A 24995-nucleotide genomic window follows, 5' to 3' on the forward strand; every position below is an offset into this window, starting at 1 on the left:
TGTTATAAAAGCAGCGGACAAGGCTGTTAAAGAGACCCCCCTTTTTTCTTCCTCCACCCTCTGCTATTTAGTAAAAGCCTAGGGAAGGGGTCAGGGCCATAATTCTCTATGTGTTCTGGCAAGGAGCAGAAGAAATCCTTGGTTCGAGTCATTGCTGCTTAAATGTGCTCCGCTGCAAACTGTTTGCTGCTGGTGCCTATTTTGCTTAGCCGTATCACGGCTAACTTCTAATTAAACGATTAATATCCATATTGAGGGGTGTGTGGCTGCTTCTAGGCACTTGCAGAGATAGGCTTACTATGATGTAGACTCTCCTGTTTACCACCTGAGGAATGACAGCCTTAAGGGAAAGGGTGAAATTCCTTTTTTCAGGACCCAGAAAGTCTTGGCCTTGGGGCCCACCTGGGAGAAGAAAGCAACAACTTTTCGTTAAAGATAAAATGATCACAAGGCACCAGCCTTGCATGCTGTGCCTGTGTTAAATTTGACTTCACCTGGTCAGAACAGTTTGTTTCCTTTATCTTGGCAGATCCTGGAATGTGCTAAGCTATGTGGGCATGAGAACAGCAGCTAGCATTCAAACTCTGAAGAAAATCACCTGTCTCTGTACTAAAGCCTCTCTGATGAGAATGTCTCCAGACATGCTTCCTGTCTTTTAGAACTTGCTTTTTTCCTAAGTAGATAAGAGTGCCTCCAAACAACGGGGGCACTAAACAGGAATTGGGGTGAGGGGAGAGTGTCTTGCAGAAAAGACGTTCAGGGGGCTGGCTTTGCTGCAGTATTTTCATTGCAGTCATTATGCTGCCTGTACTGATCCTGCTTCTCTAAATGCAGTGCCAATGAACAACAGGGAAGTTGTTCTTATTTTCATCTGAATAAATAGAAAAGCAAAAGTACTCATGTTGACCCGTAAGAAAAAAAAAGCCAACATTAGGAGACAATACCTTTGTACTGAGCAAACTTTCAGGTTCCACAGAACCCTTCACCAGGCTAGAGGGAAGAGCTTGGCTGATGTTTAAGTAATGGCTTGAGTCTGTATTTTAAGTCAAAGGGTTGTATCCAGAGCTGTTAGTCCGCTCGTGCAAGTTTCCTTGTGAAAGCAGAGGTCTGTTTTCCAGTGTTGCATTTGTTGTTGTTGTTTAGTCGTTTAGTCGTGTCCGACTCTTCGTGACCCCATGGACGAGAGCACGCCAGGCACTCCTGTCTTCCACTGCCTCCCGCAGTTTGGTCAAACTCATGTTGGTAGCTTTGAGAACACTGTCCAACCATCTCGTTCTCTGTCGTTCCCTTCTCCTTGTGCCCTCCATCTTTTCCAATATCAGGGTCTTTTCCAGGGAGTCTTCTCTTCTCATGAGGTGGCCAAAGTATTAGAGCCTCAGCTTCAGGATCTGTCCTTCCAGTGAGCACTCAGGACTGATTTCCTTAAGAATGGAGAGGTTTGATTTGCTTGCAGTCCATGGGACTCTCAAGAGTCTCCTCCAGCACCATAATTCAAAAGCATCAATTCTTCGGCGATCAGCCTTCTTTATGGTCCAGCTCTCACTTCCATACATCACTACTGGGAGAACCATAGCTTTTACTATACGGACCTTTGTTGGCAAGGTGATGTCTCTGCTTTTTAAGATGCTGTCTAGGTTTGTGTTGTATATTAGGGGTAAACCCACGTAGCAGGTCCGCCGATGTAACGATTGCGCAAGAGCTCGCACTAGCACAGGTGTACAAATTGGGCTTAGAAATCCAAGCTGTTCGTTTTTTGGAACCTCTCGTGCAAGATAACCCACTAATGGAACAGGTTCATTGCTAAGTTTCTTTAACTTCACGCTACATTGGATACAACCCACGGTCTTAAGTTGCAGCGTGCAAGGAGATAGCAGACATTCAATGGCCACCATTGCTACACAAGGCCCCAGTGGCATCAAGTGGCAAGGAGTGCCAATTTCCAGCTTTGCCTGGTTTGTCAGCTGCTGCTGTTCAGCCTGGCTACACTTCTGTATACTCTAGTAACCTCCTGTCTTGACAGCTGTAACGCTTCTTTCCCGTGCACAGGGATTTTCTCATATGGAGGAGCATGGACTCCTGTGAGCCCCCACCTGCATTCTGAAATAGTAGAACTGAGACAGATTTTGTCACATCGGTGAGATTTAAGCCCAAGATATTCCTTCCAGTCTCTTCAAAAACCTTCAGCAGTGATAAATGCAGTTTACCAAGCTACCGTCAATTAGCATTCCATGGTTTCTGCTCTGCTTCCCTGCTGCTTTCTACAATGGACTGGTTAAGTTGTAATTATCCTGGATTGCTAAACTGCAGTTTAGCACAGGGGTGGGGAACTGAACGTGGCTGGCAAGCTAAATCCTTCCCGCATGCACACCTGTGGGCCAACTTTGACAGGTGGGCAGCGCTACCTACCTGTCAACCTCCTGGCATCATTATGACCTCCTGGGACAGCTTCAAAAGGGCTTGCTTTAATTAGCTGCTAATTAGCGACAAATAGGCAATATGGGACTCCACCAGATCAGCAAGCCCTGCTTGGAAAAGACCAGTCCAGGGTTCCCTTGAAGCTCCCAGTCGTTTCGAGATTATTCCTTTGGAACCGTACCCTTCTCTGCCCCACATAAGATATCAAGTATGGAGGAAGGTAGATGTGGTTTGGAGAAAATGGCTTTGTGGGCCAAATTGGGACCTACACTGGGTCTAATGACACACCGACAGGCTGGAGATTCCTTAGCAAGTCGGCAACAAACATTGGGTCTCCCATTTTATGTTAGCTTTGGCGTAGTTAGTTATCCTGGTTTATTTAGTTTAAATGAACAAAGTTTATTTAAGTGGGTCCCCCCCAATGCATGCAAAAGGAGGTAGGCTGCAATCCTATAGCAAGCCTGGAATGTTGTATCCAAAAGGAGCAACATCGTCCCTTGCCTTCATTTGGCTTTATTATAAAACATAAAGATGATCATGCCCCATCTTAAATTGAGTCTTTAGGTTAAGCACACTTTACTCCTTTAAATTGGTGGAGCTGCAGGCACATACACCAGTCCAAATATTTAATATGGGTGTGTAAAGTGCACTGGTGTATCTTGTTTAGTGATTCTGTCCCTCTTTAGTCATGTTAAGTCACTAAACAAGTAGGTTTTTTTATTGATAGGTTGTGTTTTCAGTATACAGTGGTACCTCAGGTTACATACGCTTCAGGTTACAGACTCCGCTAACCCAGAAATAGTGCTTCAGGTTAAGAACTTTGCTTCAGGATGAGAACAGAAATCGTGCTCCGGCAGCACGGCACCAGCAGGAGGCCCCATTAGCTAAAGTGGTCTTCAGGTTAAGTACAGTTTCAGGTTAAGAACGGACCTCCGGAACGAATTAAGTACTTAACCCGAGGTACCACTGTACAGTGTACAATGAATTATTTTTTATGGGATAATGGGTGGAATATAAAATAGCACTAAGGAGATTGTTGTGTCAGTGCAAGCAGTTGACCCACTGAAATTAATAAACATGACTAAGTTAAGCCCATTAATTGCAGTGGGTCTACTCTGAGTAAAACTTAGTTGAATTCCTCTCTTAAGTAAGATTGGGTTGAATCCAATGAAATTCTTCTCAGAGAAGACCTGTTGAAATGAATGGACCAAACTTAGCCATGTCCATAAATTCCATTGGTCCTACTTAGAGCATGACTGTTGTTGAAGACAACCCACACTCTTTCCAAAATAATAAATGAGGTGGGCATAGGGAGGATGGGTTCTTATTAATGTAAGAAATGGAAACTGCACACTAAAAAACAACAAGAAGAGTGCACATTTGGATCATTTAGTTGGGTTAGCTTCTCTAAAAGGGCAAGCTGTCAGACTCTTAAAAATAAATAAATGGCAAGATGCTGCGAACTCCCTAGTGTTGCATGACTTCCATGTACACTGTAGCTAATAAACCATTAATAAGATCTTTATATGCAACCGACTCATGTTCTTCCCCATAAATAGATAAAGAGAACGAACTAAACAAGTGCTTTTGGTGCATGCTTTCTTCCTCTTGGAGGCAAGAGCAAACAACACAGAAATCCATACATGAAGAATGTATTTGAAATCAGTTCACTGATTTGTATTGTTATCTTGAGCCTGGATTCCGCAATCATTCATATATATATATATATATCAGCTATTCCATGAGACTTCATGTTGAAACTCTTCTGTTTGACACATTTCTGTATTCATATTGCGCATTATTTGCACAACAACAAAGCCACGTATATCCTGGCTTTTATTTAAGATGATTCAAATTTTAAATGGGGATCCCTTTATCCTGTAATCGCCATGTAATGAGATTTTTGCACTTATTTGATGATTCCCAAGCACTGCTGCATATATTGGTTACAAGCATTCGGGTAGCTTAGAAGCTGCAGGCTTATTTTGACAATGCATGTTATACATGTTAAACCAGTATCATCATTCTGAAAACATTTATGAATTCAGTCTTATAAATACAAGAAGGCTGCTTTATGTATGTAATAGAGCTGGTTCTATCAGTATCTGACATCTCTCTTCTGAAATGCTGGTCGGATGTTCACTGTATCTGGGTCTACGCTGATAATCATCTGATCATCATAAACTATACGGTGCAAGAACAGGGCACTTATTATATACATGGTTAGGATTTGTTGGGATTCCTCCTGCTAGGTTTTCATTCAGTCAGAGCACCAGTGGAATTTTTTTCATTCAGATTTTGTAGGCCTTACTCGAAATCTAGGCCTTACTCGAACCCATCAGGAGAGTTTCCTTTCCTCTGTGCTCATCTTCAGTCCTAAGCACAGGAAAAATATTTCTTGGTTTCTTGAAACAAGGCTTACCTGTGCTCTCTGCTTCTTTTTGTTCCCCAAAGGTAGTGGAGATTCCTCTTTGGAAAAGGAGTTCACCTCCACGATTGTGGGCCCTACTGTGAGCACACCAAACAGCCAACATTCCTCCCCAAGCCGCTCCCTTAGTGGTAAGTATGTCATTTTCTGATTCCCGTAGTTTACATCCAAAAGGTGTTGGGCCCAAGCTGTGATCAAGGCAGAGACCACCTTTGAAATCCTCCAAAAAGGTCTGCACAAAGATAATCACATCAGCGAAGAATTTACCTTTTGGATGAGCTTTTATACAGCAGCCTTGGATTATCTGAACTTTCTGCCTAGTATTCTCTCCTGCTCAGATTTTTAGTTTGAGAGATTTGAAAGTCACTGTTTGGCTCCTGACACATTTATCGACAAAGAAGGCATTTCCTCTCATAGTGAGTGAATGACTGGAAATTGTGGTTGCTGGGAAAGCACCAGTGGTGCTAGATCACGTGAGCAAAGAGTTGGAGATGCTGGAGAGGACTCTATATTCAGATGGTGTTGGAAAAAGATTTGTTTGCATTGATGCATTCTAATTTGGCATATTCTGCAACCACCAGCATTTCCTGCTGAAATTATCAACTGGGCTTTCCTTTTTTTCTTTTTTGAGAATTTTGCTGAAAAGTATGACCACCATGTTGCAGAGTTAATGTATGGGAAAGATTAGTGTTCTCAGACTTGACTTCTGACTATTGTCTCTCACCTGATAACACCACTTTGTGTTAGACAGCTATATGGTAAAGGTAGAGGGACCCCTGACCATTAGGTCCAGTTGTAACCGACTCTGGCGTTGCGGCGCTCATCTCGCTTTATTGGCCGAGGGAGCCGGCGTACAGCTTCTGGGTGATGTGGCCAGCATGACTAAGCCGCTTCTGATGAACCAGAGCAGCGCACGGAAATGCCGTTTACCTTCCCGCCAGAGCGGTACCTCTTTATCTACTTGCACTTTGACGTGCTTTCAAACTGCTAGGTTGGCAGGAGCAGGGACCAAGCAATGGGAGCTCACCCCGTCGTGGGGATTCGAACCGCTGATCTTCTGATCAGCAAGTCCTAGGCTCTGTGGTTTAGACCACAGCGCCACTCGCGTCCTGTTAGATAGCTATAACATCCTCTTAATTCTTTATCTGAAATCATGGGTGGTTTATATTACAGTCCAGTTGGTTTATAAAACCGATTACAGTTGGCTTATAAAAACCAACAATTAAATCCAGTTTTAGTCATTTAGAAAGGAACGTTCAAATGTCCATGTTAACACGTCCGCTGCGTTAAAATTTAGTTGATCCCCTGGAAAAGCATCATCACACTTGTCAGTGTAACAGGAGGAGAACCCAGCGTATGGTTTGAACAAATAGGAAATGAGTATCTTCCCCTTTAAAAGGGAGACGCTGCCTGATACCGTTGCTTCTGATCGGTCTTGATTTCACAGCTGGTTCAGCCAGCAAGCTCATGCCCCAGTGGAGCAGAAATATTACATAACCTGTTTTGCCAACCCAACCAGACTCTGCCTTCCTTCTGTAAGGAAAGTTGCAGAACAAAAGCCAGCCCTCCATTTGCTGTGGGGGAAAGAGAAAAAGAAACACTCATCCCCAGGGGAGCAAAAAACATCAAAGTTCAACCAGCATCAATATACCGAAGCAGCTCCTGCCACAGCAAGCAGGTTTTCACTTCACATTTGCGCACAGAGGTGTCGGCTTGCAGCTGGATCTCCAAGATGTATAAACAGGAGTGTATGCCTAACCTAAGTAAGCTGGCTTCTATTAATGTAATTAATGCTGAGATATTCTAGAAGCACAGGTAAATTCTCTGCACTAGCCTCCTGCCATGGCTGCCAGCCATAGCTGTGTGTACAAGGCCTTTAAGTTGCTACCTTCAGTTTGTATAGCATGAATAGGTGGCAACTAGATAAGGGAGGAAAAAGCAGAGATGCGGGCAATGACCTACATTCTTAACTATTCCAACGCTCTGTGGAATGCCACAAATCAAACACTCTTTAAGAATGAACATGGTAACTGCCGCCTTAATTCTAGGTGCCATTTCTTTTCTTTTTTAACATTTTTAAAATTAGTTTTCCAATATACAGTCATGCCTCGGGTTGAATGTACTTCAGGCTGAGCACTTTTGGGTTGCGCTCTGCGGCAACCCAGATGTAACGGAGCATGTTACGTCTGGGTTTCGCCGCATGGGCAGACGCTCGAAATGACATCACGCACATGTGCGGAAGCGGCAAAATGCGACCCGCGCACGTGCAGACGCGTCTTACGTTCTATTCAGGATGCGAATGGGGCTCCAGAACGGATCCTGTTTGCATCCCGAGGTACCACTGTACTTCCAATAATAGCCAAATTATAACAATAACAATTAATTCCCAAATTATTCAATTCTCAAAGTGCCAGTCAACTTCCAATTAATACATTTTCGTTAAAATCGGCTCCCCCCATCATGGTTTGGGTGCATTTCCGATCTTACATCACTGTGTTCCATAATCATAATTAATGTCACTTATAATAATAATAATTCCTTAGTCAACAGCTGTATAATTAACGATTTCCATTCATGATGTTACAATATATAAACTTAGAAAGCTTCAGGTGAGGGGGATGAAGCCCAGTGGAAGTCATCTGGAGACAGGCTTAAAAAGCCTCAGTCTGCTTCCAGCCTTTGCTGGAGCAAATTTCAAATGGTACTTGCCCAGAACATGACAAAATGGTACTTGCAACTAAATGTTGTAGTGCATCCTTCTGACAAATATGCTTGTGTTCAAGGCCCTCCCCCAGTCAACCATTCTGCCAAGCAGGGCATTCCATTCTCTCTCCCCCCGCCCATTTTATATTAGGATAACAATCACTAATATTATTTAAAGAATGGTAATTGTGTGTGCCTTATTAAAGAGTTACTTAGGAAAAAAATTTAATAAAATAAAGCTTCAGGTGAGGAAACTCAAACTATTATCTTTATTCAGCCCTTCATGTGAAAAAAATCTAGGTGACATTTCATGGAGAGTCTGAAGGGATTATATCAGCCATATAGCCTTCCCCAACCTGGCACCCTCCGTATGTTTTGGACTTCAACTTCCATCATGCTGTGGGGATATGCTGATTAGGATTGATGCAGGTTGGAGTCCAAAACATCTGAAGGGCGTCAGTTTGGGGAAGGCGGTTCATATTGTTTCCTTATCCCAAAACACATGAGCATAGCTAAAAGTGCCATCCTTTGCAGGGGGCAAACCAAATATGATTGGAGCACCTTTGTTCACGTGCCTGCTGTGTTTATATACGGAGCAGGTGGTGCTGGGCTTTTTAATTTTAAGAAAAGAAGGATACACAGGTGAGAGAAGTGAACCTTCTCCCTCCCTTTATCTGCCTATGCTTTGCTGTTATGGGCATTTTGCTCCCAGCCTAGTCTCAAGCTGGATTGGGAGAAAATTACCTGAAGCAAAAAACAGAACAAGGGAGGGGTAAGGTTTCAGCTTCCCTTTTCATTTTTAGGCTCTCCACTTTCCGCTGTATTAATAGGTGGTCCTGATGCATGTGCAGCAAGCGTGTGCAAGTTATGGTGGACAATACTGAGCTACATGGACCAATGGACTGAACTGGTATAAGGCAGCTTCCTCCTGTTTTCCCATTGCAGCGGAATGCTGCTTGGAAGAGAACGCAGTGGGACTTAGGAATTGGGAGGAGATTCATATATGAGAGTCCTTCTTTTCAGTACACTCCTTGGAATGATGTAACCTGGCCATGGACCAAAGGTTCAGGAGTGTTTATTCAGCAAGGCCTCGCAAACAGCATTCCTTCTGCGGCAGAGGCTGCTCCATGTGTCCGTCGGTCGAAACAGGAAGTCCTCGTTTTTCAAGCTTTAGATTCCATTAGCTGCTTTAGGGGAAAGCCCTGCGCTAGATGCTCCCTGCTTTCCAAGTTGCGAACTTGCCCTGTCTCTGGCTTGGAAAGGGCCAGATTTTAAATATTTGATTGCCCATTTTTGCACCTTGAAATGGGACGAGCGTCCATTGTTACACCAGCTGATGTGGTTGGATTTACAGGCCGGCTCTGTGTTCCCCCAGCAAAGAGCTCTTCTTGCTAATGTCATAGCATCCCGGTTTCTTGCGCATTCTTAACTGAACCTTTTGGAAACCAGACCCTGGGTTTAGGACTCTTGACCTACTGTCTATAGAAAAGCTGCCACAACATTCTTGCAGGCTGCTGGCAGAAAAATCCCTGAGTCTTAGAAGGCTGCTCTTCAGACTGTTTTCTTGCCTGTATTTTCAGAGTGGAACATCCTTTCTACCTGGCCGGGGATCTAGTGGAGGAGGAGAGGCCTGCTCCCCTCCCCCATGTGATGAGCGCTACATTATTTGGAGCACTGGGGATTGTATTTGATTTTTACACCTTTTGATACTCTACAACAGGCATCCCCAAAGTCAGCCCTCTGGATGTTTTGGGACTACAACTCCCATCATCCCTAGCTAACAGGACCAGTGGTCAGGGATGATGGGAATTGTAGTCCCAAAACATCTGGAGCGCTGAGTCTGGGGATGCCTGCTCTAGAACATAAGAAGAACCCTACTGTTGCCCCACACCAACTGGCAGTTTAAAAAGTAATCATAGTAGTTCACTTAGCTGATGTGATTAATGCTCATTTATAGCCCTGGCCTCCATGAATTTGTCTAATCCCTTTTTAAAGTTCCTTCTAAACTAATGGCTTATTTATATTATTTATTACGTTTATATGTCACATTTCTCTTCCAAGAAGCTCAGGGTAGTGCACATGGTTCTCCTCTTCCCCATTTCATCCTGACAACAACTCTGTGAGGTGGGCTAGGGTAAGAGATAGTGACTGGTCCAAGGCCACCCAATGAGCTTCATGGCCGAGCGGGAATTTGAACCCTGCTCTCCCAGGTCCTAGTTCCACACTCTAACCGTTACACCACACTGCCTCTCTTGTAACACTGAATCCCATAAGTTGATGATGCACTTTCTGAATAAATACTCCATTGGTTTGTGCTGAATTTGCTCCTGATCAGTGTCAAGGGGTGATCTAAAATAGTGGGAAAGGATAAATCCCCCCCCACACACACATCATACATAATTTTAGAAATTTCTATCATGTTCCCCAAGCACCTGGCCTTAGATGCTAGTAGGATCTATTAATAATTATTGATGGTTATTTTTTAGAAGTCTCTTTTCACTCTCCTGGACCATAACAACTTTTTTTTTAAAAAAGTTAACTGTTTACAAATACTTGTCATAAACCTGTACGTGCTTTGTTTTTTTTTGTTTTTACATCTTTTCCCTCCGTAGCAAATTCTATCAAGGTGGAAATGTACAGTGATGAAGAATCAAGCCGGCTGCTGTCGCATGACGACCGGCTCATTGAAAAAGAGGACAGCGTGATTGTGGAGGATTCTCTCTCTGAGCCACTCGGCTACTGTGACGGGACAGGGCAGGAGCCACATTCCCCTGGCGGCATCCGGCTACCCAATGGCAAGCTGAAATGTGATATCTGTGGGATGGTGTGCATTGGCCCGAACGTACTGATGGTGCACAAGCGCAGCCACACCGGTGAGCAGGCATGGCTGCTGGTAACCGTAAGGGCTGATGCATGAGCTTTGCACTTGTATAGTGCTTTAAGTCTCAATGGTCTAAAAGTTCTATGTGTCACGCTCAGGCTCTTTAGCCTAATAAGGCTCTGAACTGCTTTATAGCTCTTTCCTTACAAGACTGGGTTTTAGATCAATCCAGGTGCATTCAGAGTACTTCACACATCCACGTGTCATGCTAAACCATGGTTTTCTGCAAGATGCATGAGCTGGAAGCACTCATGCTTGCTCCTGAACAGCTCCATGGAGGACTTAGGGGGACAGTGTTAAATGAAATAATTGTGCTAACACAAGGATTGGCACTAGCAGAATGGGACTTCCTCCCTCTCCTTTTCCAGAGAGCTGGAGGATTCCCCAGAATGGATTTAGAAAGTGGTGGGGGGGAGCAGAGGGGGAGATAGTTCTGTTGCACAATGAGAAATCCTTGCCCCAATGGAACTGTCCACTTAGGTTAAAAAAAAGTAAAGGACCCCTGGACAGTTAAGCCCAGTCAAAGATGAATATGGGGTTGTGGTGCTCATCTCACTTTCAGGCCGAGGGAGCCAGCGTTTGCCCACAGACAGCTTTCCGGGTCATGTGGCCAGCATGACTAAACCACTTCTGGCGCAACGGGACACTGTGATGGAAACCAGAGCACATAGAAATGCTGTTTACCTTCCCGCCACAGTGGTACCTATTTCTCTACTTGCACTGGTGTGCTTTTGAACTGCTAGGTTGGCAGGAGCTGGGACCGAGCAACGGGAGCTCACCCCCATCATGGGGATTTGAACCGCCAACCTTCTGATTGGCAAGCCCAAGAGGCTCCATGGTTTAGGCCACAGCGCCACATGCACCATTTAACACTACACTGAATACAATCCCGAGTCTGTTTGCTTCCTTTAAACTCAGTTTATCAGCATGGTTGAACTGGGGGTCATGGTTCATCAGTGAAAGCAAGGATCGAGGCTAACCTTTCTGGATACTCATCCCAATGCGCTCCTCTCCTTCTTCCTAGGTGAGAGGCCGTTCCATTGCAATCAGTGCGGTGCCTCCTTCACCCAAAAGGGCAACCTCCTGCGCCACATCAAGCTGCACTCGGGCGAGAAGCCCTTCAAATGTCCCTTCTGTAACTATGCCTGTCGGAGGAGAGACGCACTCACGGGGCACCTCCGAACACACTCAGGTGGGTCACGAGGCACTTCTGCTCTAGTTCAGTTTTATGGGTATTTTCTTTTCTTTATTGTCCCATTGTTTTATGTACAGTGTTTAGAAATGTATATAATTAAGCAGCACCATATTTTTCACTCCATAAGATGCACCTGACCATAAGACGCACCTAGTTTTTGGAGGGGGAATGCAAGAAAAAAAAGATTCTTTAAAGGGAGCGCTGAGCAGAGCCTGGGATGCATACAGGCTCTGCTCAGGGCTCCCTTTCACGAGCCATGCGGAGCGTGTGTGCGGCGCTCGCAGGCTTTTCCCCAAGAAGGGTGAAGCCCCCAAGAGCCGCACACACGCTCCGTGCGGTTCTTTAAAGGGAGCACGGCTATCCCTGGCTTTTGCGGGAGGTGGGGGAAGGGACAGAGTGTGCGGCATGCTCTGTCCCTTCCCCCAGCTCCCGCAAAAGCCAGGGATAGTTGCGCGAAGCCTCTGCAGGGCAGCAAGATGAAGGCTCCCCGTGCCCTGTGGAGGTTTTGTGCGGCTAAGCCAGAAGCTAGAACAGCAAGAGGGAGCGTGGCACAGCGCTCCCTCTCACTGTTCTGGCTTCTGGGATAGCCGCGCAGCCTGCATTGGCTCCATAAGACGCACACACATTTACCCTTACTTTTTAGGAGGGGGAAAGTGCGTCTTATAGAGCGAAAAATACAGTAGTATATAAATTTCTTAGACAAAAAATAAATAGTTATAGCAAGGTAGGCCTTGGTGGGTTGGTAGAACTATCTCTTGCTCTTTGCCCTCGGCCCAAACCTCTGCTTGTTGGAGTCACCTCTTCTTAAAGGGAGGTAGACCACAGTGACCACCCATGTCAAGCTTCAGGGAATCCGACCCCTCCCCCGGTGGCAGCCAAAAAGCAGATAAAAAGGAATAGTCCTTACCAAGTAATTTATTCAGTATTCACAGAGAGAGACGAAGGAATGCAGTCTCTATTAAATAATGGCGTTGCTCCGAGTAAATTCCAACCCCTTCCATCTCTCCTATTCTACGTCATCCCTGCGCCGGCTAATTTGAGTTTTCTGCCTGTGAGCTTTCTGTACTACTACTCTCAATACCATCCTAGTCCTGGGAGAGGGGGGCTCAGGAACGCTTTCCAAAGACCCTGAGTCTGTCAGCTGTCGCACCCCCGGTGCTGCTTCTTCCTGCTGTTCCTCTCCCAACATTTCCCAGCTTTTCCACTCTGCAGCCTCTGAACTATGTCCTTCTGCAAACCACTGTTCTAAATCTATACTGTCCTCCTGTTCTCGGGAAGGTTCAGGAGAAGGTGGGGGCAACCCCCACCATTCCACCTCAGTCCAGCCCCTGGCAACCCACAGCCATCCAACCATTCCGTTCCATCACCTCCAGTGCCTGCCTTCTAATCTGGATCCACCCATTCATGATTTCTTTCTCTCTAACAGATGTTATTTACTTGTTACATCTGTATCCCACCCTTCCTTCAACTCTGAAGGTGGAACTGTCTTCACACCATTCTCTGGTTTTTAGGAACATTCCCGTCATTCAGGTTCTTCTCTAACTGACCCTGGAAATCTTCGTATTGTTGACTCCGCATTATCTTAATGGCAGTTTTATCAAGCTTTACCTGTTGGTCCTAGTAATCTCTTAGATTGAGCCTACTCTGTCCTTAATCCTATGGATTAACATGACCTCATGTTGCACCTGAATAAAACCTCAATTGCAGCAATTAAAGTTCAGCTGAAGATCTGTATAAGTTCTCAAAGTTGTGACTTATATAAAAGGGGGCGGGGAATGAATATCTAAACAAAATTCTTAAACTTAGAATCTACTTCAGTAGGAAAGGAATTACATTGAAAATAAAACTTAGCGTATTTTGTCATAGCATATTTATGCAAATCTATGGTTCAGCCACACCTGGAATGCTGGGCATGTAATTCTGGACACCACTCCTCAAAAGGGATATTTTTAAAAATGAGAAATTAAATTTAAAAGCAACCAAAATGATCAAGGCAACTCCTTTATAAGAAAAAGGTTACACTGTTTGGGACTTTCTAGCTTAGAAAAAAGACATGGGGTAGGGAAGCAAATGAGGAGATTGCTCAGTTGGTAGCGTATGAGATCTCAGGGTCGTGGGTTTGAGCCCCACACTGGGCAAAAAGTTTCCTTCATTGCAGGGGGCTGGACTAGATGACCCTCACAGTCCCTTCCAACTCTACAATTCTATGGAAGTAGTGATAGCTGCCAGCTTGGATGGATTTAAAAGGAGAATAAGACTATCAGTGGCTACTAGTCATGACAGGGGTTATATTTCCTTCCCTATCAGAGTAGTATTCCTCTGTTACTACAATTTAGTCCTGTTTGCAATTTTTTCCATAGGCATCTGGTTGGCCATTATGGGAAAGAGATTGCTGGAACATTTAGACCAGGGGTCAGCAAACTTTTTCAGCAGGGGGCCAGTCCACTGTCCTTCAGACCTTGTGAGGGGCTGGACTATATTTTGAAAAAAAAAAAATGAACGAATTCCTATGCCCCACAAAAAACCCAGAGATGCATTTTAAGTAAAAGGACACATTCTACTCATGTAAAAACACGTCTGCAGTCTGGATTGAGAAGATGGTTAGGCCGCGTCCGGCCCCCGGGCCTTAGTTTGCCTACCCATGATTTAGACCTTTGGGCTGCTTTTATTCTCTTATCTTGCACTGCTGGATCCAACTCCTTGCTGGCTTTCTGTGGGTTACTGGTTTGTCAATAGGGTGCCTTATTTGTGTAGAGATGTGTAGGATTTGTGTGGACGGTTGGCATGAAGATGGACTGGTGAGTTTGTCATCAGCCTCTTAACCCACGATACTTGTGATGTGGCTCTTTAAATTTAGTCTAAGGTTTTTTACTGTAGCAGTTGGCGTGCTGTGAGGGGGGGGCAGAGGGGGCAGGAAAGAGAGAGGGAAATCTGCCCACCTGCTGAGCATATATTATTTTCTCTTAGCTTCTATTTCTGCAGTGCTTTGGGGCTTTTTAACACAAACAAAATTCTTCTCTCACGCGCTGAACTTCCCTCCCTGAAAAAAAAGTTTTTTTTTGCATTATTTAGGAAGCCCTGATTAGCTATTTTGTGAGCAAAGGAGATCAGCATGTTGTTGTCATCCTCCCTCCCCCCCCCCCCGCAAGCTTGCATGGAAGTTGAGGGATGCCGTGGAATCATGACAGCTCTCTTCACAGATCACTGTGCATTGCTGGGATGCTGCTGCTCTGTGCCTCGAGGCCTCTGGCCTTCCTGAAGAGTCCTTCAGTCTGGAGCAATCAAAATCAGTTGTCACTTCCCCCAACCAGCTTCCGCTTGGGTGGTTCCTGGCGACAGTTCGCAGTGGTGACAGCTCCTCTGATTCCGACCCTTCGGGGGGGAGGTGCCAGTAGGTATCCATGGTGCTTAGTACGGGCTCAGAACTATTTTGCACGTATCGTTTTTTGAGACCGAGAGAGAACTTGCAGTTTGGGGGATTCGCTCAGTCGCAAAACAAAAGGTGTTGGCATTTGCCACCGAGTGAGACGCTGCCTCTGCAAAGAGCACTTTCGGGGTCATCGTATGCTGGAGCATCAGAAAATACCCTGAAGGGCCAGCCAGATGGATTGTGGGAGCTGACATGAAACGTCAGCTAAGTCAAGGTCCTGCCTTCAGAGGAAGACTGCCTCACCTGATAAAGAACCAGGCTGTAATCTTTAGCCGCCACAACCCTGCTGAAAAGTTAGTTAACGCAGAAGAGTTTTGTCATCTGAGGTTCCAGATAGGTTTGGGGAAATATCTCTGTTCAGCCCCAGTAGACCAGATGCTCAGGAATTTTCTTAGAACAACCTTCTTAAATACAAACAATGGGCCATCATGGAAGTGCTAAGCCTTAGCAGCTAAGGTGGTATCCCATCCTACCTATCTGCTTCCATTTCTCTCTTTCCCTCAATCCTAATTAGGTGGCAAACCTGTGTCTGGCCTATACCACTTGTGACTGCTGGTGGGGGCTCATGTGACTGCTCCTCAGTGCCAAATGCTAGACTTGTCCCTGACATGCATGTTTTCTGTGTGCAGGGAATGTCTTTGTATTGAGGTATCTCAAGGAGCCCTAAGCCAACCTGAAGTATACTTATTAGGGGATGCTACAACTGCTTGCTAATTTCCTGTACCCAATTGTACCATTTTTTCAGACACTGAAATGAAATATCCCAGAGTGCAGAAGTAGGTAGGATTGTCATTTGACTTCCTTTTTTATCCTTTTGTACATGTCTCTTTCCCACTCCCCATATATTTAAAATTGTGCTTGTCCCAAAAGGCTCAGGGTGGAAAACTGTATCTGAGGCCTAACAATACAAGTGTACCCTTGTTCCCAAGGCTTATAGTATAAAACTGTGTTTCACTGAGATTCCCTGCTAGTCAAAGGGCAAACCTAAGCCCAGAAGAAGGCTAAACACCAGCAGCTGGTTAGCTGAACTGCTACAATTGCTGTTATTCAGTATAGAGTTAAAAAGGTAAAAGACCTCTGGACGGTTATGTCCAGTTAAAGGCAACTATGGGGTGCAACGCTCATCTCACTTCAAGCTGAGGGAGCCGGCGAGTGTCCACAGACAGCTTTCCGGGTCATTTGGCCACCATGACTAAATCACTTCTGATGCAACGGAACACCGTGACAAGTGCCAGAGCACACAGAAACACTGTTTACCTTTCCCACTGCAGCAGTACCTAGTTAACTTGCTTTGGAACTGGGACCAGGGACACGGGTGGCTCTGTGGTCTAAACCATTGAGCCTCTTGGGCTTGCCGAGCGGAAGGTCGACGTTGGAATCTACGCGATGGGGTGATCTCCCGTGGCTCTGTCCCAGCTTCTGCCAACCTAGCAGTTCGCAAGTATATGAACACGAGTAGATAAATAGGTATTGCTGTGACGGGAAGGTAAATGGCATTTCCGTGCACTCTGGCACTCGTGCACCAGTAGCGATTTCATCATGACCCGGAAAGCTGTCGTGGACAAATGCCTGTTCCTCAGCTTGAAGTGAGATGAGCGTTGCACCCCATAGTTGCCTTTAACTGGACATAACCGTCCAGGGGTCTTTTACCTTTTTAACTCTACGCGATGGGGTGATCTCCCGTGGCTCTGTCCCAGCTTCTGCCAACCTAGCAGTTCGCAAGTATATGAACACGAGTAGATAAATAGGTATTGCTGTGACGGGAAGGTAAATGGCATTTCCGTGCACTCTGGCACTTGTGCACCAGTAGCGATTTCATCATGACCCGGAAAGCTGTCGTGGACAAATGCCTTTTCCCTCGGCCTGAAAAACAAAATGAGCACCGCAACCCCATAGTCACCTAACCATCCAGGGGTCCTTTACCTTTTTTATTCAGTATATACATGACAGTTAGCTATTATGGCTGTTCTCTAAGGGTCCCTAGGGATTTTAGTGCCATGGCTAGAGATCAGAGAGAAAGAACTACGGGCACCTCCCCATACACACATGTGCACACAAAAGTACAATTCTTAATTCCACCACTATTTTGATGGAAGCATTTTTCTTTTTCTTTTTTGGAAATGCTTTAAGCAAATTTAGAATGTGAGTCAGTAGCAGACACGGGGGTGGGGTGGGGGTGGGGCAAAGCGTGCTGGATCAGGCCAATGACCCATCTAGACTAGCATCCTGGTGGCCAGTGGGTGGCTCCAGGAAGCTCTCAAGCAAGGCCTGAGCACAACAGCACCCTGCTCAACTGCAATTGCTTGACTAGCAACTGGTACTCAGAGACCTTCAGCAACAGTGAAGGTGGAACACAGCCATCATGACTAGTAACCATTGATCACTTTATCCTCCATGAATTCGTCTAATTCTCTTTTAAAGCCCCATCATACCGTGTGCTGCTGATGTGTAGTGTGCAATATATCCGCCAACTTTGCAGTGTTCTGTGCATGTGGCAGCCCCAGAACATAGCTTAAATTATGGCCTCCTTATGCCATTTAGAGGGACATGGGTGGCGCTGTGGGTTAAACCACAGAGCCTAGGACTTGCCGATCAGAAGGTCGGCAGTTTGAATCCCCGCGACAGGGTAAGCTTCCGTTGCTTGGTCCCTGCTCCTGCCAACCTGGCAGTTCGAAAGCACGTCAAAGTGCAAGTAGATAAATAGGTACCGCTCCGAAGGGAAGGTAAATGGCGTTTCCGTGCACTGCTCTGGTTCGCCAGAAGCGTCTTAGTCATGCTGGCCACATGACCCGGAAGCTGTACACTGGCTCCCTCGGCCAATAAAGCGAGATGAGCGCCGCAACCCCAGAGTCGGCCACGACTGGACCTAATGGTCAGGGGTCCCTTTACCTTTACCTTTTATGTCATTTAATCATGCACTAATTGAGTTGGATAACCCATGCATTCTTTCATCAAACCACTTGAAATTAACGTTTACATTGCCATAGGCCGTTTGTGTAACGGAACCCTATCCTGAACCTTCTTAGCTTTTCAGAGAAGTTGTTTCTAGCTTACCTACCCTTTTGATTATTGCAGAGTCTGGAAAGCGTATTGCTATCTCCGGTGTACCTTGATCTTCTTGTTATCCTTATCGCTGGTTCATCCCTTCAATTCCTGCTAAGATGTTGATATCCCCAGGCAGGGAAATCTGCAGGAGAACAGTTTTGCATTATGTAACAAAGAGGAATAGATACATGTACAGATGCCAGTATATGTTGGCTTGAATTTCTAGTTCCCCCCTGACAGTTTTGGGCAGTGTATTATAACTAAAAACTCAAACTCAAAATGGCAAATCAAAAGACAAGGTATAGCTGTTAAATCCTGCCTTTCCAACTTAGGGGTTCCCACTGAAAGCCTGCTCAGATTAGAAAGCGTTACAGTAGGGCTTTTGAAAAACCCATGAAAGTCCACAGTGGGAGTATTCTAGATCAAGGGCAGCCTATGCCAAGAATGCTGTGTCCTTGTAGAATGAAATTAGTGCACAGAAGGTATATGGAAGAGCCTGCTCTCAGTTGATCTCAAGGGAATGTAAGAGAGTAAAGGGAAGAGTAGGTCTCTTTGGTAAGCTGGGCTGAAACCATTAAGCCTCCAGAGGCAACAGCTTTGTAATTGCTTGCACAGCTTTTGTCCTGAGAGCTAGAGAGAGGAGTCTATAGCCTGGGCTTCTATAATCTGCACCCCAGAAATCCAGAGCCTGTGCCGAAAACAATTTAAATTCTGTGCTTTGCACGATTTATGCAAAACAGTCATACCTTGGGTTGAAGTAGTTTCAGGTTAAGCATTTTCGGGTTGTGCTCCGCGGTGACACGGAAATAACGGAGCGCGTTACTTCCGGGTTTCGCTGCATGCACAGATGCTCAAAATGACGTCGTGCGCATGCACGGAAGCAGCGAATCGCGACACATACAGACACGGGTTGCGTTCACTTCAGGATGCGAACAGGGCTCCGGAACGGATCCCGTTCACATCCATAGGTACCACTGTACAATATATTCAGGCCATGAGGGCAAAGACTGAAGTGAGACTACATCTGAGGTCTAAAGGATTCAAGTGGGCACAGTATATACTAATGCCCACATGCCTCCCCCACCCCAGCCCCCGGAAAGCCTAGCCCAGAAATTTCTTGGTATGTAGGCATCTGAGATGCTGCTTACATGTTTCTAGGTTTGCTTAAGCAAAAAGAAAGGGCAGGTTCAGACTCCAGTGCAGGCAGCCATCTTTATCTCTCCACTGTCTTTAGCGACATTGTAGTTTTTGTAGATCTTTACTTAATCTGTGCACGTGTAGAACTTGAATCCCTGCTTTGGTCCTTTTGGTTTGTTGCCTACCTGACTGTGAAAATAAGCTTGAGTGTGTGTGGATAGGCGATGCCTGGTGAAATAGGGAGAAGAGAAGAAGGTATCTCAGTGGTCTGGAGGTGAGGGTTCACTGGCATGTATAAAGTTCCATGTAGCAGAACAGAGTGTGTAAAATAAGCAGATGTATGCAAAAGTGATTAATTTGCATGCTTCGTGCAGAGCACAGAATTGCGCTTTCTTGACTCAGCATTTTATTTACCTTAGCACAGAATATTCTCTCAAGTGCATGGAGCATGCATAGCCTCGGGCATGGCTCAAACCCCTGTGCTCTCAACCAGCATGAGTTGATGCTGTGCATATAAACCAGCTCAGCTGACAGCATGTGCAGCTATCAAGCAGCTTAAAAAGGTAAATGAGCCAGTATGCGAGGCACAGCTGATACCATTCTTTACTTTCTGCAGTGTCACCCTTGTTCCTAGAGTTATGTCGGAGTCAGATATGTTTGGTCTTAACACTGTATCAATCAACATTTTTATTCGACCGTCAGTCAGAAAAAAAATACAAATACATTTGACAATACACAGTTAAAACATCCAGAAAGCTTTTAGAGCTTAGCCAACACTAAAAAGGGCTAAACAGATAGCCCCATATCAATACAGTCAATTATGGTCTTGCGACGCTTAAGGCTAAAAAAAGAAATTTGGCCACCAAGAAAGGTATAGCTCTAGTAACATTATTCAGCAAGTGTAAAACCTGGTTTTCTTCGGGTAGGAAGCTAAGTTGACATAGGAGTGGGTCTATAAAATTTTGTCTAAGCTCTGCATAAGAAGGGCAAGTCAAGAGAATGTGTTCGGTGGACTCAACCACACCGATAGCACAATAACAGGTTCTCTGGGCGTATGGTACTCCCCTGTACCTTCCCCACAATATCGCAGAGTCAAGGACATTTAATCTAGCCGCTGTAAAAAGTCTGCGGTATTCCACATAGTGGATTTCTGCAAGATAGGGGGCTGGTATGGTCCGATAAATCTGGTCCCCTAGGAACATCCCTGGTTTTACCTGGGCTATGTCCTCTTGTCTGGCAATATCACTCAGTCTCTGGGAGATCACATCTCTAGCTTGATTGTACGTCATAGACTCAAAGTAAAGGTGAGACAATCCGCAGGATTGAACCTCGTTAATGACCTCCCTTTCCCACGATGATTGGAAATCATCCCTCAATATCAAGGGGGCAATACCCACTGGTTTAAAACAGAGCTTGAGCCATAGCCAGAGCTTCGTCTTCAAGGCCACGTACCGCAGAGCTTGCCAGCCGACCTCTAATCTCATGACTGCACCCGCTACCGAGGGGGGAATCCTAAGGATGGCTCTAAGGAATCACGTTTGAATAGAATCCAGTTTCAAAAAATCCCTACGGGAGCCTAAAGAGATGCCCACCAAAAGAAGGGGGAGGATTTTCATTTGCAAGAGTCTCAAGGTCTTAACACTGTGTTTTGGTTGCAATTTTCCCCTGAAAATTGATCTTAAAATCAAACTAATTCCCCCCCCCCCTTTTACTTACAGTGGTACCTCAGGTTACATACGCTTCAGGTTACATACGCTTCAGGTTACAGGCTCCGCTAACCCAGAAATAGTACCTCGGGTTAAGAACTTTGCTACAGGATGAGAACAGAAATCGTGCAGCGGCGGCACAGCAGCAGCAGCAGGCCCCATTAGCTAAAGTGGTGCTTCAGGTTAAGAACAGACCTCCAGAACGAATTAAATTCTTAACCCGAAGTACCACTGTACTTAGAAACCTCTCTTTTAAAGCAGTGGATATGTTCCTACCATTTTAAAAAAACACTTTTCTGCTTGAATATCTCTGTGTGTGCTTATTTATCATTGGTATATTCCAAGTCCTCCAACAAAAAACAGAACTGAAGACTGAAAATTTCAGAACATAGCTGAAGACAGGGTGGAGAAGATACAGTGGACCTTTGGGTTGCGAACGTGATCCATGCGGGAGGCACGTTCGCAACCCGCAGCACCGCGTCTGCGCACACATGGGTCGTGATTCGGTGCTTCTGCGCATGTGCAAAGCACAATTTAGTGCTTCTACGAGTGCCAAAACCCGGAAGTAACCCATTCTGGTACTTCCAGGTTTGGCGCGGTGCGCAACCTGAAACATCTGTAACCCAAGGTATGACTGTACTGAATTCTCAGGACCTTGCAGGCTACACTCCTGGGTTTGACCCGTGCTCCGGAAGGACCGTGTGCCACTACAACTCGCTGGTCTCCAAAGCCTGGCTAGTAACCTCAGCCCTGATACAAATGCTCTAATGGAGGCTCCTCTAGCACTGTTGTTATGTGTCTTACACCACATCAGGATATTGGCACATCTTGTTCTCTACTGGCTGGCCATAACTTCCCACAGTTTCAGAAGTGTATCCTTCTCAGGCCTGCCCAGTTGAACCTGGCATCTTCTGCATGCAGATTGTATGCTCTGCCACTCAGCCATCAACAGCCCTTCCCTAAATCTGTGTGCACATTGGCACCTTTGCCCAAGATCCTGATATTGGCTAGAGAATACTGAGGAAAGTTAGGGCAGTATGCTCTGCTCTAAGAGGAGAAAAATGCTTAAGAGTGTGATAAATATTGACAGAAACTTGCCTGCAGTTCCCTGCACAAATGGTCAGTTTAGAAGGAGCCTCAAGACTTCGACCTAGTTCTCTCCAGAAGCATGCTTTTTCCAAGGCCTTCTGTTTCATTAGTGTAATTTCTGCGCCACCAGCCCTCTGTATATCACAGCAGAGACTGTTGACGGATAAAATGTGCCAAATCCTAACATTTGTTTGTAATATCGAAGAAAATTAAGGCTGTGCAGAAGGCCAGATTGTTAATACAAGGCAGAGAGGGTATATGAGTGAAATGACAGTGTCCTCATCAGCGTTTGGATTTTACGGCTGTAAAAATAGCCTGTCCCACCTGGGGAAGGGGGAGCAAGGAATATCTTTCTTCTCCCCACCCCTTAACCTGACATGTGTGTTTCATGCTGTTCCCCTGGGTGAGGCAGTTGCTTTCATCTTTGAAGATCTGCCTCCAAAAAAGTGAGGATTTATAAACCAGATCAAACGCATCACATCAGTTAGAAATAGATCAGAAGCTGCATCTACACGTGGGATCACTAGGAGGACTCTTCTCTCATGGGGCTACCTCTCTTCGGTACACAACTCTCCTTTCTTTCTTTCTTTCTTTCTTTCTTTCTTTCTTTCTTTCTTTCTCTCTCTCTCTCTCTCTCTCTCTCTCTCTCTCTCTCTCTCTCTCTCTCCCCCCCCAACCCAGTAAACAAATGCATTTGGAATTTGCATTCAGCAGACCCAATTCTACAGAATTTTCTCCCCTCCCCTCCTCCCCAGGATATTTGGAGAGCAGACTGTCAGAATTTAGTTCCCTGTTTTTATATATGCAATTTAAAGATGGAAAGGGTCTTCTTGCCCATAGAGGAAATGCGGTTTTAAGTGAAGCACAACTTAACAGCACAGCTTAAATGAGAAAGTACTCTTTTGATTAGGTATGACAACGGGCTTCCTTTAAAACAAACAGTACCAGGCGTTGCGTGTGTAGCTCAGAAATAGATGCACGGCTGGCCAGGATTGTGTTACGGAGTCAGTGGCTCTTCCAAATAGGGACCCTATAGATGTCCTAGACCTTCTCTGCTGTTAAAAACTCCCTGTCAGTAGGGAACAGATTCCTAGTTGTGGGATAACTCATATGCTGTACGTCAGGTGTGGGGAGTGCCAGTTTCTCCCCTGAGGGCCACTTTCCCTATGAAGTAATTTGTTGGGGGCCGAATGTCATGGGTAGTTGGGGTTGGAACTAAAATTTTGCAGGGCCACCTGCCCCATTGCTCCACATGCCTGAACACTCAGTAGTATTACCATTGTACGGTTGACTTGTGGCAGAAGCCCAGAAGCCCACTTTGCAGAATGAACAGGAGGGCTCCCAAACGACTGCAGAGCTGGCTTATCGCACTTGGACCCTGTTAAGTCCAGATACAAGAATAACCTAATTGCACCACTGCATCCATTAATTTTCTTACACACACACACACACACACACACACACACACACACCTCCCTCCTCTAAATGGGATTATTCCTGGAATTGTACTGTGCTTCCCGTGTGCTCTGTGTGTCTCAGAAGCACAGAATGAGAATAAGGTTATATATCCAGGAAGGCTGCTCCTCGTTCTGCTGAAGAGAAGGCAGCGGAACACTAGCCATTGTGAGTATGGCAAATTGGATTCAAGACCCCTGATCATTACTCCTCAGTTTGGAATTAGAAAGGCACTAAGCCATTCCAGAAATTACTTTTTCAGTAGCACACAATTCAGTTCAGTTTCTGACAGACACCAGCTGGCTTAAGAATTTCACTTAGAAGGCTTGTTGAAAGAGGAATGTCAAAAGGGCAATAGAGAAGGTCCCTTGCGTTATATAAAATGGCAGGGAGTTCCAAAAGGACATCTCCATTCCTAAAAACTTTCCTAGTTCAGTTTCTCTGTTTGTCTCGGTTGAGTCAAGAGGCAGAACGCTACCCCCCCCTTTCATTCTCAGTGCATTGTGTAGGGCTATTGATCTTCACAATTGTATTTGACATTGCACAGGCTCTGTGAGACGTCTTCCACCCTCCCCCCGCCAGCCTCTTTTTCATTTATTTGGTGAACCTTTTGCTTTTCTAGCCACTTCCCAGAAGTGTTTTGTTTTGTTTTTCATCAGGCTGCTAGTTTTCATGGTTCTGGTCTCTTTCCTTCGCCCCTCCCTCCCATCCCCCCACCCGATCCATGATCTTCTTGCACCTGGGGTTTGGCTGAAGGACTGCGATATCAGCCAGTATGTTGTAAAAACCATGAGCTGTTTTATTTCACCACCATTTACTCTGAAGAGCCTAAGGATGTGCTGTACAGTGGTACCTCGGGTTACATACGCTTCAGGTTACATACGCTTCAGGTTACAGGCTCAGCTAACCCAGAAATAACCCAAGGTAACCAGCTAACCCCAAGGTACCACTGTATTAGTTTTGAGATCTGTCACTTCATAGGTAATTGGGAACTAAGCCAGATCAAACTCATCAGCTGAGACTCCACTGTCTCCACTGGCTGGTAGTGGCTCTCCAGAACTTCAGAGAGTGGGGACATTCCCAATCCTTACCTGGAGAAGCTGGAAACTTCTGCATTTAAAACAGATGCCCTACCATTGCGCTTCAGCCTTTCCCAAATATGTTGCGTGGACAGGGAACTTTAAAGAGTTCTGAATTCTGCCTCTTTTGTGCCATTTCTTCACCTTGATGATTCCGTTTCTCTGTGTGTAAATTCAGGTCCATGCTGGTCTCTCACAAAGTGTTAAGGTAAAGGTGAAGGGACCCCTGACCATTCGGTCCAGTCGTGGCCGACTCTGGGGTTGCGGCGCTCATCTCGCTTTATTGGCCGAGGGAGCCGACGTACAGCTTCCGGGTCATGTGGCCAGCATGACTAAGCCGCTTCTGGTGAACCAGAGCAGCGCACGGAAACGCCGTTTACCTTCCCGCTGGAGTGGTACCTATTTATCTACTTGCACTTTGACGTGCTTTCG

At 45.5% G+C, this 24995-nt stretch overlaps 1 protein-coding gene across 7 annotated transcripts in view; it reads left to right on the top strand.

The window, feature by feature from the left end:
* IKZF4 (IKAROS family zinc finger 4) overlaps positions 1–24995 on the top strand; it is a 71706-nt gene that overhangs the window by 31906 nt on the left and 14805 nt on the right. For all 7 annotated transcript variants that reach the window (XM_079965491.1, XM_079965490.1, XM_079965492.1 and 4 more), the window contains exons 3-5: positions 4870–4974; positions 10159–10419; positions 11452–11619. In XM_079965491.1, the coding sequence (XP_079821617.1) occupies positions 4870–4974; positions 10159–10419; positions 11452–11619 (534 nt within the window). The remainder of the gene's footprint in view (positions 1–4869; positions 4975–10158; positions 10420–11451; positions 11620–24995) is intronic.

The sequence above is a fragment of the Podarcis cretensis genome (genome assembly GCF_951804945.1).
Source record: "Podarcis cretensis genome assembly, chromosome: 2".
In the NCBI taxonomy this organism is placed as follows: domain Eukaryota; kingdom Metazoa; phylum Chordata; class Lepidosauria; order Squamata; family Lacertidae; genus Podarcis; species Podarcis cretensis.